This window comes from Haemaphysalis longicornis, unplaced genomic scaffold (genome assembly GCF_048455015.1).
Source record: "Haemaphysalis longicornis isolate Haplotype H1 unplaced genomic scaffold, Haemaphysalis longicornis Haplotype H1 scaffold_12, whole genome shotgun sequence".
Classification (NCBI taxonomy): Eukaryota; Metazoa; Arthropoda; class Arachnida; order Ixodida; family Ixodidae; genus Haemaphysalis; species Haemaphysalis longicornis.
In genome coordinates, this window is record NW_027526225.1 from 57,298,717 (window position 1) to 57,314,838 (window position 16,122).

General features: G+C 45.0%; 2 protein-coding genes and 1 long non-coding RNA gene across 4 annotated transcripts in view; all 3 read left to right on the plus strand.

Moving 5' to 3' along the window:
* LOC144162701 (uncharacterized) overlaps positions 1-16,122 on the plus strand; it is a 30,680-nt gene that overhangs the window by 6,031 nt on the left and 8,527 nt on the right. The window lies entirely within an intron of this gene.
* LOC144162694 (uncharacterized) lies at positions 1,302-15,756 on the plus strand. Its single transcript, XR_013320747.1, has 5 exons — positions 1,302-1,519; positions 3,192-3,571; positions 4,071-4,138; positions 5,750-5,828; positions 14,914-15,756. It is a non-coding gene; the product is annotated as an uncharacterized LOC144162694 (long non-coding RNA).
* Positions 8,964-10,988, plus strand: LOC144162693 (uncharacterized). The gene has a single exon (XM_077693332.1). It carries the CDS (start codon positions 9,066-9,068, stop codon positions 10,380-10,382), a length of 1,317 nt encoding a protein of 438 aa, XP_077549458.1. The 5' UTR covers positions 8,964-9,065; the 3' UTR covers positions 10,383-10,988.

Genomic DNA, 16,122 nt, shown 5'->3' on the forward strand with positions numbered 1-16,122 from the left:
TTATCAACACCACAATTTGCCCTCCCATTGTTTAAAGTTGGCTTTCCTGCGCTGAGTTTATCATCATCATCATCACCGTAAGCCCTCCCATTTGATAAAGCTGGCTTTCCTGCAGTGCGTACAGCCGTAAAAGCGCCATGAGTGGGCATAGAGAGGTTCACTTTAACAATATTTTTGAATATGTCGTATCAGAAAGCAATCATCTACAATACATACCATACCTGTGGTAGCCAAATTATTTTGTTCTTACAATTGTCGGTAACTCTAGGCGAATGGAAATGCTAAAGTGCGCAAAGACTAGCAAATATTTTAACATTGCATAGAAACCACATGTAACAATAACACAATATACTTAATTTATACGAATTAAAGTCTTTACTGCAATGCTGTTCAATGTTGATGAAATAAGCAGAAAGTATGATTGACATTGCTTCTGTATATGATTTAAATGGGTTGTCTATTTTTTACGTTAAAAACATTGCCAACTGTGCACCGGATAACGCTCTGCGAATAAGAACACGAATAAAACTATGCTTCGTAATATATATTGCTACGCAACTAAATGGCCTTCTCAGGAACCCTACAAAATAGGCGGGAGAATATCAGGACGTGTGGTGTGTACGTAACTAGCTTTTGCGCCACAATTCTGCCGCTCTACAATTCAGCCTCTCTATGCACGATGTTGCGTGCCTGCTTTCTTGCAAAGCTTCGTTGTCGTGCAACAAAGCCTACTTTACTGCAGATGTTATTCTCATTCGCGTTTTACCAATTAAGCAGTATGTTCACTGCTTTATGTGCCACTAGTAATTTTGTACATTAAGTACATATCGATGTAAGGCATCGCACTTGCGCGCGTACAGAGCTCTGGGTTCAGATGTCGTGTAAACTTACACCAAGCTGCCCGACCAAAAAGCAGAATTCAAGTGTTAGTCATTCAAATCCTTACTTGTAGTTGCTTTTATTCAATAAAAACTACTTCATATTGCGACAATCTTTTTATTTAAATGATTAATGCATGTTGCTCACAATTATTATATATTTGAACCTGTGTGCGAGCGTCGCCTCTTTTAGTGCGTTTAAAAAAGCCGCCAAGTAGTCACGTGACTGATTTGCGTTCGTTTTATAAAAACTTGTGTACATTACGTAAAACGTACATATATAAAAAGTTGCTGCCAGAACCAGATTTATTTTGTCTAGCGTTTGCTTTAAAACTCAATAACAAGAATACAAATGCAAATATTTTAGACAACGCGAATCAATAGAATCCACTGCGAGCCAAGTAGAGTAAGCCAGTAAGTGGCGCGAAGGCAGCGGGGCGAGTTGACGCATTTTTGTCGAATTCGCGTATCAAAACCGCTGCGGGATGGAAACGGCGTGACACCGGTATGAAATTTGCTGTGCGGAATTCATTGCGCACCGCCTGAAATCGTCTACTAGAGTTCTTCAGTTCGGCAAGTCGACGGCGTGCTACGGTTGAATGCGAAGCCGGAACAAAGGCTGTGTCATCGTGTTTTTTCACGTGAGTACTGTCCCTGCTAATAATACCAAGTGAAATAGTTGTCTCGGTTAGCTTTCCGGACACATGCCGAAAAAGTTGCATATGCTGTGCTTGTTTGCTTGCTACCTGGCGCCTCGTAAGCATTGTGAAATCTCTCCTTCGCTCCCTCCTCCCTATTTGAGACTGTTCTAAGCTATCGAGCTCGCGAGACCGGCTGCCGCCGCCGCGACCGCCCTTCCTCGCGGCTGCTCGCGGTCTGCGGGCCGCGATATGCGTCGTGAAACTGCCGTACTCCCTGTTCTGTGGCCGTACTCGCTCGCCAACGCGCCCCTACAGCGTACGCGTTGACCGTGTGCTGGCGGCGTTGTCGGGAAAAAAAAGTTGGCAAGAGGTGAGGACGCAGGAAATGTAGTTAAATAGATGAGAATTTGCAATGTGCAAGGGGGAGAAAATAGTATGCAAATGCAGGACACGGAGAGAGAGTTCGGGCCGCGCGCCAGCGAGCGAGTACGGCAGTTCCACAACGCCTGACGTTGCCAAGCTTCACGAGCTAATGACGAAGCCCGTCTTTGAGTTCACGTAGAGTTCACAGGGGCACAGAATTCATATACGTGGAAATTGGAGGTGAAAGGCGGACATGTGGCCTCGCAGGGAATTCGGGGTGTGTGTGTGGGGAGGAGGGGTATTTTACAGCGCCTACGAGGCGCCTGTTCTAACTTGTTCATGCCGTCCGTATTCTTCAGCACACCCTCCTTTTGCCCTCGTCCATTAGCCCACGTCAAGCTTGTCTCTAGCTCTACTGTTGTGTTCGCTGTCTAACGGCTGCTTTTTGCACCGTCGGTCGCAGAAAACCATTTGACTGTTGGGCGGAGCGGTACAATTCTGTAATACACGGCGCTAGTTTGCAATGGCAGGCTATTCAAAAGTGTGTCAAGTGTTCCCTTTTTATTCTGTAGTTTTCTTCTTTGACGTTTCGTGAAATAACAAACCGAACTAAAAAAAAAAACAGTACATGGGGGGTGTAAATCGTTTTGAACCCTTTGGTGCAGCGTCATTTTTAACACTGGTCTGCCCGTATAGGCAAACTTGTTGGGACTGTTTAGTGTCCTTTTTATGGGGAAAAGCCATTATGAATGGCATATTGGCATGTATTGTCACGTTCGCGCGATATTTGCAGGTAAAGAAAATAGGCCCCAATGCAAAATGAATCCTTTAATATAGGCATCAAAAGAAGCCTGGAGCATGCTAAATATTCTTTTGAAGGTAGGTTGTGCTTTTTATGATCACATAGACGGACACAAGAAAACTACGTACAATTTCACGAGTAGACGGCGCCATCTTCTCGTGAGAGCGGACGTTTTTCTTGTGCCCGTCTCTGTGATCGTAACAAGAGCAATTTTCCTTCAAAAGCTTACACCAATTAGCCCGACATAAAGCTGTGCAAAATATTACATGTCCTGATTACACACTCAGAGTGTACTTTCTGTATTTAGTGAGTCGCCTGTTTGCATCATTATTGTCTGCCAGACATGTTGTCACTTGGGCATTACTCCAGCGTGCAGACCAGTGTTGCACAAGTAGACATGCTTCAGCGCTCTTCCTGTCACCCTCATCTTTTGCGCAGTCTTTCAACTAGCCAGCAACCAAGTCTTCATCTTCCCTCTCGTTATATTTTGTATGTACTGTATTTCAGAGCCATAAACACATCAGCTTGTCTACATTAATTAAGGAGGAGGTGCTCAAGCAAGGAACAAGGTTCGGGTGGAGGCCGATCGCGGAACCAGAGGACTCTGAAGCTGGTGAGCTAACCAGGACTGGAGATGGGCCTGCGGATTCTGTGTACCAGAGGTTCCAGACGAGCGAGTTGGCTTGCAGACAACCGGGCTCGGTTCTACACCTGGCCGTGGTTGGTGGCCACGGCCCAGGATGGATCACCACACCTGCCACGCAGGGCGTGGTGCTGCCTGTGCTGCTTTGTCCGAACAGTACATGCATTCGGGGGCCAATGCTCTGCTGCAACCTGGACCAACGATGACCTGCGGCACACATCGCTGAATGGGGCTTCTCGTGTTGGTGAGAGCATTTCCGTTTTTCTCTTCGCTTGAACTGGATTTCGGGGGCTGCACGTTGACCCTTGTGTCCTTGTTTGGTGCTAAGTTTCCCTTTCACCGTTCGCCATTGTAACTCATTCTGTTCCCTTTCTCCCGAGTTCCGTGTGAACGTGTCACACTCCTGCAAGGCCAAGAGAATCTTCGCATCAACAATTAATTTTTCCCGAAAAGTTAGAGTGTCAAGCACCATACACTTGGCTGTTTGGCATGGAAAGACTCGGCATTTGAAACATGTCATAACAGCAGGTAAAATCTTGCAGGGCTGCAGATTTTCATCGACATGGCTGTGTGAGGTTATGCGGGTTTGTAGTAGGTTTCAGGGGATATAAAATTTGCTTGTGCCTGCTTTGGACTGGCCCTTGAGACTTCGAATTGCTTGTGCGGTTGACGTCTCTGTAAAATTGTCATTTGTTGCAACTGCTCCTGCCCTTACTTTTTGCCTTCACCTTTGGCTCTATCAGGTATGGCTGCTCTTAATCCTCAAGTCCTGTGGATGTCCATGCTCACGGCGTACTTTGCCTTTTTGGAGGTTTGTATTACACTTGTCTCTATCTAAGTTCTTTCAGTTTAGCTCGTAACCACCATTTGCTCTCCTAGAGATCGCATAAATATTGTTGAGTTCAAATTAATTCCAAATAACGGTTAGCTACTGTTATTGCACGAAGGCATCTTTCGATGTTAAAATGCTGTGAAAATTGTTAAAAATTGAACCTTGGTGTCACTTCTTTTTTATTCCCAGAGAGGTTGTGTCAGTTTTCTGCTTTTTGTTTACGCACCAAAGGCTTCACATAAAAAAACCAAAGCTTCATAATACTAATGGGTCATTCCACGCGAAACGTTCTGGCCCAAAAATTGGCCACCGCCAATTCCGTTGAGAAAAGCAGGTGAAGGAATCCTGAAATACTATTAATACGTCGAAACCTTCATACAACAGCTGTAGAAACCCTAACCAGGATTTGAATATTCAGACAGATTTGATCAGTGCACAAAGCTTCCTCAAGGCAATATTACACTAAAATAATGCCGAGCACGGCAAGCACTAGTTCGGAAAAGTTTTTTTTTCCACCCTCCGGTTTTGTGAGCAATGAAACCAACATAAATGAAAACATGCAAACCAGTTATTCTCGATAGCACAAAGGCAAAGGAGACTGGGGTAGGGTAAAATAGGGGACAGAAGAAAAGGAGGGCTGGTCAGCCTTAAGAGCAGAAATTGACAAAGGGAGCAATAGAAGAATGGAAACTTGAAGGGAACAGTGCAACGCCTTCCCGGAGGGCTCAAATTGGTGCGAGGGGCCAAATATGGCCTACCGTCGAAACAAAATCTAAGTAAAATTATCAGGCTAGATAGAAGTTCCAGACGGAGTTCACTATGTGCGGTGCGGCTTCTGTTTTCCCTTGCGGCAACTTTTGCTATGTATATTGCACATCTGATATGTTTAATCATTTTTGTGGGCCACAACACAGGAAGAAGCAGTTTTCCTCCCTTCATTGACCAGGGCAGTAGTCTGATGTGAAGTGAAGTTTAGAAGCGAACACATGCCCAGAAAATGCTAGGAAAACACCTAAGAGGACGTGGTGGAGAAGCGCCACTCTAATGTAGCAGGGCCGGCAGAAGACTCTTGTCTGTCGACATTTTTTAGTGCTAGCCCATATTGCGTCTCATGCCAAAGCCTCAGTGAGAAATTTGAAAATATTCTGTGTTGCTTGCGTATTTCTGACTAATGTATTTCGGGCTTGGAAGGGAGCCGAGTGAGTACTGAAAAGCTAGTTCTTTCGAACTAAACAAAGCTGTATTCAGTCTTTATGGACCCTTTACTGCATGTGTTATTGCTTGCTTGCTGCAGAAACAGTGCTGCCGTTGTCATCTGTGTTTACAGCAATTCCGCGTTTTTCACAAACTTGTAATCCAGTTCCACTTCTAATACTGCTAAATGAAAGTAGTGCGGAAGTAGAGACCCTAATAATAAAGCAATTGTTAATACATCGTGAAAATATGGGGAACGTAGCAATTACCACATTGCATTTGTTAAGCTGGAGCCCTGTGGATATTTTTCCTTATGGCCTCCTCTATACTCTTTTGTTGGTCCCCCACATCTTATTAATTTCCATGTCAGTGATATGTATTTTTTTTTATCATTAGATGCAAGAGGGGTGGATACACTGTCCTGCGGCCTGTTTTGCTGAATGAAAGTGGTGTCGAAGCCTTCAGAGAAGCACTGGTAAGTACAGCAGTAATTACTTTTAATGAAATCACTTCGCAGGAGCTTTGGAAAAACTGAGTGTTGCTTTTTTGTGTGGTTTTAGAATTTTTAGAAAAACGGTTGTGTCAGCGAAATTGCTTAAATTTCTTGGAATCGTTCCAAGTCTTCAAAAATCATCTATCGATTTCTCTATAATCTCGCTCCGAATAATCTTCAAAAAAAAAAAAACCCGAAGAAGCAGACAAAAAAGGCATATTGTGAGCTACTAGCTACCAACCTTCAAAACAACTACCTGGTCTGATAACCACGCCACCACTGTGACACCGTGACACACCTCCTACATTTCCCATACGGACCCTGGCATCAATGAATATCTTGATGTGTGGGTGGGTTTTGTATTTTTAAGCTGTTTTGGCAGTGATAACGCTCGTTTCTCACGAAATGGTCTTCCAGATCGGCCTAGTCATGCTAATACTACAAGCAATTAGGTTAACGCTCCCATATTTAACTCATAAAAAGCTCTCACACAGTTGCAATTTCAACAACTTCAGCCAACGTAGTCATGAATAAAATGAGCCACTAGAAAAACAGTTGTCTTTAGTAACAGTTTTCTAAGAAAAATAGCTTGGTTTAATTTGTCTCATGACAGCTGATTAAAGCTAGAGTTTAAAGGTAATTCTTTTTCTGTGAACGAAGCGATGCTTCCTACTACTAAAACCTGTCCCGAGCATCAAAACGCTCGAGACGGCCCGAAAATCCAGAAGCTGTCGTATGCATTGCATTGCTCGCTAAGTACACTACTTCTGGCGTTGACGCTGATATCTGCTAAGAATAGACTTCGGAATATGGCACGCAGACAGGGCGGTAACTTTCTTTTTATCGCAGAAAGTCTACCAATTTTTGGGGTCTAACAAAACATTTTTGTGTAAGCATATTGATTAGGCACATTCTGCATCAGCTCTAAATGCAGATTATTCGATGCCCTTTCCAACAAGAGCAGATTCGCAAATTAACAAAATCAGTTTTTGGCCAAACGTTGCAAATATGGATAAGTTGTGTATATCAGTTCGCAAATAGTTTAAAAAGTTTGGAGTATAATTTTTGCCAAACATAAAAAACACATCTTGGAAAAAAGTTTAGTTGCCCAGTACAATTTGTCAGATATGAAAAACATGTTACAATGTGTGGTGCCCTCGTTCTGCAGTGAAGCCCTACCTCTGTTTCAAAATATGCAATTTTGGATAGTTTACTGAAAAAAATCGGGTGGTTTGGCATTATTAGAGGCACTAATTTGTCCCCACATGATGTAGAAACATCTTGTCAATGGTTGACATCGCATTAATGGTCAGGTAAAAATTCGGGATAGGACAAAAACTGCTTGGGGCTGAAAACAAAACTCGTTCACTGTCAGTTTACTATCATGCACCTGTTGAAGCTTTCACTTGCTGGTTGTTATAATCTTCTGGCTCACTTTTCTAACCCTGCTTTCAGGAATGAGGTGCGATGCACTGGAGCAGTGCCCAGCTAGCTATCCCCGAGTAACTGTTGCGTGACAAATGAAAAAGGCGTTCAGCTCTATGAGCCTCCTGCATTGCACCTCCACCTAACATTTTAGAAAACAAACAATACCAAACTTGTGGCAGACTGTCAGAATATGTAGTTCTACTGAGGAGCAACTCTAGACCTCCGAAAATATCCTCGTACAGAATCAAAACTGAAGCCAATTTTAAGCTCTCTCTCCTTGCCTTAAGGGGGGACGCGGGGATCCGGTCGCGGAAATCGCCGAAAAAATTGATTTTTCGAAACTGCCTGCTTTGGCTTCCAGAACTCTTATTCTATGCTGTGTAAAAATATCGCGCCGAAAAACGGCCTCTAAATGCATTAAAAAAATTATTTTGTCAGCGGAGGTGGAAGCGAAACCGATCGCGATGCCCGGAAAACACCCATTTTCGCGGCGCCATATCTCACCTTTACGGGCGCGGATTGCCGCCATCTTCCTATCGTTTAAAAGGCCGCACTTTCGGCGACATGTTGCCGGGGCTTTCGCTCACCGCTATCATGTGATAGGGGCGCAAAGAGAAGAAAACAAAACGAAGGTCATGAGCGATCGCGGATGAAAGGCGGCCGCCCATTGGCTGCGCTCAGTGTGGTTGACGTACGGGCTCCGCCATTGGCTGTTGTTATGGCGACCTTCAACATTTCGCGCCATCGGCGCGCGTCGTCTGCCTGTCATGGCGGCTCCATAGTTGCGTTTTACAGCTTCTCTCCGTGCGCTCTTTATCAAAGTTTGCCAATTAGAGTTGGAGTTTCGTTCGAACGCGTCCGCATTAGGCGGAATTCGAAGAATGGTGCATCGAAAGTTTCCAAAGAAACGCAAGACTCATCTTGCGTACGGGAAGCGAAAGCGCACACCTCCAAAGCGAGGGACCTCACGCCAAGCACCCGTCGAAGCGCCGGACAACTCGCAGGTGGGTTCGCCATCACCGGAACGAGTCGTCAGCGTAACTTCTGATTCCCAACAACCGACAAGTGATAGTGAGGCCAGCTTCGATCCCGGTCCGTCAACCAGCTACGCCGACGCGGCGGAGCTGCGGCGCGGGCGCGCGGGCGCGCGGTGACGCGCGTGCCGTCGGATGCGACTTCACATCAGCGCGGAGCTGCGCGTTCGCCGGCCCGAGAGCGTCGCATTTCCAAACGTTTGCGCCGAACATCGCCATCACCGGAAGCAACGCCTGCAAGGCTCAAAGAGGCGCCGTGCCGTGCCGAGTTGTGTTTCCCGTCGACAAGTGACAGCGGAAGAGCATTTTCGGGTTCCACCGGCGCTCATCTCCCGCAAGCCAAGGATCGTCAGCGCGGCTCCGAGCTTCCTTCTTCGCCCCATCGCACTATACAGGCGCATATTCAGCCGACGTTTGTGTCTGCCGAAGCGGTGGAAGCGCGTGCATCGGCTGTCCGCGAGTCGCTCGCGGCCATCTCCGCATCTGACCGCAAACTGAAACTAACGAAACCGCGAACTGCCGAAACTCCTGCCGCCTCTGAAGAGGAATACATAATCGTCCAGATGGCAGCTATGAACTCTCTATTGGCCCATGCACTCTGTCCATGTTGTTTACAGCCGACCTTGGCAGTAGAGCGGCATACAAAGCTGGGCCTAGCTGTCAAGATGGTCATGAATTGTTCCTCCTGTGGAACCATCGACACTCAGTGGTCTTCTGAAAGGAGGGAGCAAGAGTTTTCGACGTGAACGTGCGCTCTATGCAGGCCATAAGGTCCATTGGCAAAGGGCCCACTGCCCTAAACGACTTCTGGGCGACGATGAATGTCTCGCACAGGGGTCTGCACCAGAAAACGTATCAGGCCCATCTAAAAAAAACTGTCAAACCAGCTGCTGAAGAAGCTGCACGCAACATCTTTGCTGATGCCGCCCAGGCTGTGAGGCATGTCTACACAGAAATGGAAGTTAACTTTGTAAACAACATAACCGTTGTGTACGACGGCACATGGTTGACGCGAGGACACAGCTCCCACATCGGTGTTGGCTGTGTGATAGAGTTTTACACCGGACTCGTGCTCGACTGTGTAGTGCTGTCGAACTTCTGCCTTGGATGCACCCTTGGGCCAGCTGAAGATGACCCCAAGTACCCCGAGTGGAAAGAGGCTCACCAGTGCCAAAAGAACACCAATGTTTCCTCGGGCCGAATGGAAGTGGAGGCTGCACTGATGCTGCTGAGGCGCTCACTGAGCAGAAATGGCCTGCGATATACTACCATCATTTGCGATGGTGACAGCCGCACATACCTGGCGTTGTGCGAGGACCAGCCCTATGGGTTTATACCCCTCACTAAAGAGGATTGTATAAATCACGTCAAGAAAAGGATGGGGACAAACCTTCGGGCTCTCAAGGGAAAGGCCAAAAAGGGTGAGCCACTGGGTGGAAGAGGTGGCCTCACTCAAGACCTGATAAAAAAGCTGACAAACTACTACGGTCACGCCCTTCGAAACCACACAGAGGTGGACGAAATGCAAAGGGCGGTGATGGCCACCTTCTATCACATAACATCCACTGACGCAGAGCCCCATCATGAGTTGTGTCCGTCTGGCCCCTTGAGCTGGTGCAAGCATCGAGCAGCCGAAGCAGAAGGGAAGCCACAGCCACCGCATAAGTATAAGCTTCATAGCAGGGTTGCAGAGGCACTGCTGCCCGTGTACCAGCGCCTGTCTGACCCCCAGCTGTTGGAACGGTGCCGAGGGAACAAAACGCAGAACGCTTCTGAGAGCCTCCACTCGGTTGTGTGGTCCTTGCTGTCCAAGGATGAGCATGCCTCCCTGTTCACCGTCGAAGCAGCCGTCCACGAGGCAGTTGCCAAGTACAACTCGGGCAGCCTGCGAGCATACACCGAAGTCTGCGCAGCACTGGGCATCAAACCAGGCGCCCTTGCCATCCAGAGGGCCGCAGAAAAAGATCGTCAGCGAACAAGGAAGGCTTCTCATGCACATCAGATTAAGGGGCAAAAGCCCAAGAGGTCATTCCCTAGCAAGGACAGCAAGGACTATGCGTCTGGTGCCTTTTGAGGGACATGAAGTGCTCCGTAAACTTTGAGAGCCGTTTTCTCAAAAGTGCGTTTCAGGCATTCCCTGTTGCTCGTGGAGAGGATACCACCGCAACCACTGGACAGATTTTGATCCTGTTTGTTTTTTTTGAATCCTTGAAGTGTTCTGCAGGGTATGACATTTCCTGATTTTCCATTTAGGGCCTTGTTATTTTTTTATTTAGTATTTATGCCAATGCTAGTTGTGCCCAAATAGTTACAGGTGTAAATAATGCTGTATACAAAAAAACCGCAGGGCTTTAAAAAAATTCTAAGAATGTCATACCCTGTAGTGTTCTTTTGACTACAATATAAAAGTATTCAGAACTTCCTACCATGTTTCGTCACTTCACTAGGCTTTCCACGAGCGGGCAACATGTAAATCTTCGTAACACAAAACCTACTGAAGGTATCTTTATGAAACTTTCAATTTCACCATTTGGAGTGCTTTCCAAGGCACCTACCAAATTTCATTACTCTACGCCCAAAAATAAGAAAGTTTGCTCCGATCCCCACCTCCCCCCTTAACTGATGTCCGATGACTTGAGGTTATCAATTGACTTTCAACTGGAACTCTTATTGCACAAGTAAGGCATGGGTGAAGTGAAATCACAAACGGCATGCTTTTTTTGAGGAAAAGTAGTGGGCAACAAAGGCGTTAAGGCAAATCGGGTTGAAGTTCTCTGTCTAGTAGTGACAAATATAAATTGCGCAATGCAGAAATGAAACGAATGACAGGAAAAGGGCTGAAAATGCTAAGTGCACTTGTCAGACATGCGGAGACATCCACGAATACTTTGACTGAAAAAAAGCTACCCGTCCTCTAAACCAAAGCTCACTAATGCATACCTTGTGTCATTTTCTGGTAGTTCTCACCTTTAAACGCAGTCGGATTGCAAAGCTGACGACATCATTTGATACTTGACTTCTGTGAGCCATTTGATCAAAAAATCTAATGGTAATGCAGCGTAACCACAAGTGACATCCTTTTTTGTATAGCGCAGCAGCCATGGCACCTATCGAAACAACACATGCTGCTCAACCCTCAAAAACACCGTCAGAAATTTCAGTGTAGCCAGAGCAGAAAAATTAGAACTGATTCTAAAACTGCAGTGCCTAGACTAACCAGTGGGATGCGTTAGTTGCAAGAGAAATGACAACATGGATATCAGGAATATACAGCATTGATGATCGGTGATCGGTGCTTTATATTGCCGATTTTGTGATGTTGTAGTTGTTTCTCATGTACCACGGTGGTTAGTCTAGACACTACACGTTTAGGCAACCTTGAGATTTTCGGCAGTTTTTTGCAAGGTGAGGTGTGTATGTTTCTCAGAAGGGAGCGTTGCTGCTGCGCTTGATAAAACAGCATGCGACTCGTGGTCATGCTGCATTACCATGGAATTTTCTTGACCAAAAGTCTTCCAGCAAGCCAAATACCAAATCATTTTGCCAGTTTTGCAATCCGATGGCAGTGACAAATGATAATTACCTGGAAATGACACCAGCTTTCCACTACTGAGCTTTGGTTCAAAGAAAGGGTCGTTTTGTTTTGTGAAAGCTTATTTCTGAAGGTTCCCCGCATGTGTATCAAGTGGACCTGGCATTTTGAGCCACTTTCCAGCAGTTCTCATTCTGATTGATTGATTGTAGGGTTTGACGCGCCGACGCAACACAGGCGATGAGGCGCGCCGTAGTGGAGGGCTCCGGATTAATTTTGACCACCTTGGGGATCTTTAACGTGCGCCGAAATCTCGTACACACGGGCGTTTTTGCTTTTCGCCTCCATCAGAAAAGCGGCCGCCGCGGCCGCGAATCGAGCAGTTTTCATTCTGTTTGTGTGTTGCAAACCTAATATTTCGTGCTACTACGCAGTTACCCAACTTCAAGCCGTTTTGCCATAGCACCCCCGTCGCCCTCTACTATTCCTCGAAAAAAGAACGCCTTTTGTGATATCGCTTCACTCATGCCCTACTTTTGCGATAACAGCTCCAGCTGAAACTCAAAAAATAACACCAAGTCATCGGATATCAGCTCAGACAAGTAGAGATTTCCAATCAGCCTTGAAGACTGCCAGCTGTTCACTGCCCAGTTTTGTTAGTACGAGGCTATTTTTGGAGGTCTAGTGTTGCTTCTTACTGCGACTGTCTATTCTGGCAGTCTCCAAAAGGTTTGATATGGTGCCTTTTTGAAAATGTTAGGCAGCACTCTTTTCGCCGTGCGAAAGCTTGCTGGGCACAATTCTAGTGCATCGCAAGTTATTCCTGCAAGCAGGGCTACCATAGCGAGTCAGAAGACGACAATAAACCGCAAGTGGAAGTTCTGGTAGATAAGTGATGATCAGAATGTCAACAAAAAATGCACCACTGAGATGGTTTTAAATTCCAAGTGGATTTTTTGGCATCTCTTGCTTGCCGTGAATCTGGTGCTTGCTGTAGTCCTTAATAAGATGTTTTTACATCACGTGGGGACTAAGTTGGACCCCTAATAATATCAAACCATTTCAGAGAACCATCCAAAATTGTGTATTTTGGAATGAATGTTCGGCTTCACCACGAGACGCGGGCACCATGCGTGCAAGCACCACGTGGGCACCCCGGGGACAAATTAATTTTCACTAGTGAATTTTTTCTTGGACAGGATTTTTTAATGTAAACCTTCAAAAGCGTATTCTAAATTTTTTCCACTATTGGTGGTTTGTTATACACAACTTCTTTTTTTTTCATTTTTCTTTACGGTGACAAAATTTTGATTTGGTTTTTTTTTTGCGATCATTATTTATGCAAACATTACACAGCTGGTGCTAGCAAGGGCGTTGAATCATCCGCATTTTTGCCACTGCACTATGTGCCTAACCAACACATTTAGCAAAAAGAAATGTTTTCTTAGAGCCCTAAAACCTGGTCAATTTTCTGCGGTAACAAAAGAGTTGAAATCAACGCTGGTGTCAGCTTTACTGCATGACTCTGAATTTGTGCAGAGAAGCCCCTCTAGTGCATGAGAAGTTCGAGAACAAAAAATTGGACATCCAAAGTCCATAAATTGGGATAGGGAAACTAATTATTGTGGCATGTCCCATCAAGGCTGTAGTGTCAGCTTTACTGCATCGCTCACAACTCGTGCAGAAAAGCCCATCCAGGGAATTAGAAACTTTGGAACAAGTTTTGTGCCAAATTTAATTATATGAGAAGTTAAAAAATCAGGGTACAGAAACTAAACGCGTTGAAAATAATTCAAATAGACAAGTGATTTAAAATTTTTTCTTGTGGCCACTAAAAACATGGAAGAAACCGAGGCACATAACAAGGCAGTGGTGCCCTTTGTACTGACAACTTAGGTTTCTTTTCCATCAGTAATAAGTGTGATCTAGAAACTACAACTGTAAGCATTATTTAGTGCTTCATGCTTTCACTTAAGCTAAAAACTGTTGAAGGAAAAAACGAAACGGGGTGCAGACATTGCATGCAGAGTAGAAAATATAGTCAGCGTATTGAATAACTTTAAAAAAGCGTCAAAGTTAATCAGTGAAGCGTAGATAGAAGGTTCAGGCAAATTGCTATCAAGCCTAAAAGCAAAAGAAAAGCGCAACAAGCAGCACACACAGCGGTTTTTGCCCAGGGAATGGGGGGAATCTATGATGTGTCGTTCCCATCTGGAAAGTCGATGTATCCAATTTGTCCCTTGGCGTTTTGCATGTACCCACTCATTGCGAATCATGCAAGTACAAGCCTTTCTGGGGCCAAGTTTGACTTCTGCAAAGAAGCTAAAGCACTGATTTGGGAGCTTTTAGATGTTTATTACATAAAAAACAGGAGCGCAGTGAACCTGTATTGCAATGAGCTTGAATATTTAGAAACTTCACTATGATTCCTTTGTTACCATTGTGCGGCCCACTATTAAAGGGTGTCATTTTAGACGATGCACTCAATAAACTTAGTTGCAAGCAAGTGCTTGTCCTATCATCTTCTTTGTCATGTGCTATGGACTCGACTTTTTAAGAACTATGTACCAACTTGCCTCATGCTTTTTACTGAACAGTTTGAGTGAGACTTTGTACCCCTCCAGTGTTTTGCAGTGTGGAGCATGCCCTTTGTGCAGCAGGTGTCTCAGTTCACTTACTGCTTTGTTACTCGTGCTGCCTTAAGCTTTACATAGATATTTTCATACCATCAAAACGGGGGAGTAGCAGCCTTTTGCACTCATAAATTCTTAGTCTCCCTCCCTGGAGCTTTCAGATCCTCTTTATAGATGCAATAATTTTTGAAGCCTTTGCATTTCTGGGGTGTCCATATGTGACTTCATACATTATACATATGTTCCCTCATACAAAACATTTCATAACAAAAGCCAAATGGTGAAGCAAGGAAATGTAATGGCAAGAGGTGTGCTCCTCGCCCTCTCTTTTGTCAGGCACTGGGCAGTTAGCCTGTTGTTGATGATTTTACTGTGCTGGCTACAATTTCATTTTGCTTTTGTCTTATCGTTCAATTTCTTTTCATTGATATTTCTGGCAGGTCCGAGACAAGGCCTGGTCCGAGACGCCAGGACCCGAGGACACCTTGCAACACTTGTGCACGGCTTGTGAAGATTTCTGGATTGACTTCATGGACTTGTGTAAGAAGTCTGCCTTAGAAAAACAGCAACAAGGAAAGAAGCCTTTAAAAATTATTGCAATTTATTTCCACACCAGTTTAACCTTGCACCAGCAGGTATGCAAAGCTGGTTAACACAAAACTTGTTTTTGTGATTTAATATCATGCGTGTTAGTCTAGCAAACCTGCGTTGTGACAAGCCATAGCAAGCAGTAAAACATGCTTAGTTTATCTGTGTTTTTAGGCTATTTGCTGGTTATTTTGTGGTTTAAAACAGCTGTGATACCCTAAGCTGGCTTTTCATTCAAATGTGTATCACTTTCGTCTTTAATAAAATAATTTTCAAATACTTTTGGTTTGCTTTGCTATACTTGTATGAAACTGCTCATGAAGCTGCATGCATGTGGGCTAAAATTGCACTTGCACGTATACTGCAATGATTCCACCAGCAGTATTACTGACCATCTCTGGGAAGGTCACCCATACACTTCCACGACTCTGTCGCCATAAGCATCACGGGACTCTTTGAAAGGGGGCGTCCTCACAACTCTTGTTACAGGGTCGCGATGATCATCAGGCAGGGGTCCCGTGACTCTCTTTTTTCTTTCGTGGCAGTCAGTGCTGACTCTAAGGAGGTAGTCACCCATATTCTACTGTGACTACTGCGACGGGGTCCGTGTGACCCCCTTTCAATAAGAGTAGCGTGACTCTGCGAAAGGGGTCGATGAAGAGTCAAATCTGTGGCAAGTAAATACCCTCCAAAGAGGGTCACAGGGACTCCTTTTTTTCTTAGTGTGATGTCCTTCGCGTCGCAGGCCGCTCATATTTCACCCAGGGTATTCTGTTGAGTGAAGGAAGCGAACTGTGCAATAATATTAACGCCGAAAATTGGTGTCAGTGCTCCTTTAAGGTTTGGTTTCAATTTCACGATACCACCTTGATTGATTTCAAATAATCGCGACCCGGAGAGCGGGTCTGTCGTGCTTTATCTGTTTCTTTTAAAAATATATGCAGCTAAAACGAAACTATGCACAAAGAGCAGTTCTAGCTTCAAGAACGTACTCAGCCTTGTTGTAAATTGCGTAGCAAGTGCCTTAATAACGAGCAAAAATGGTTGCTTGAAATACAGTT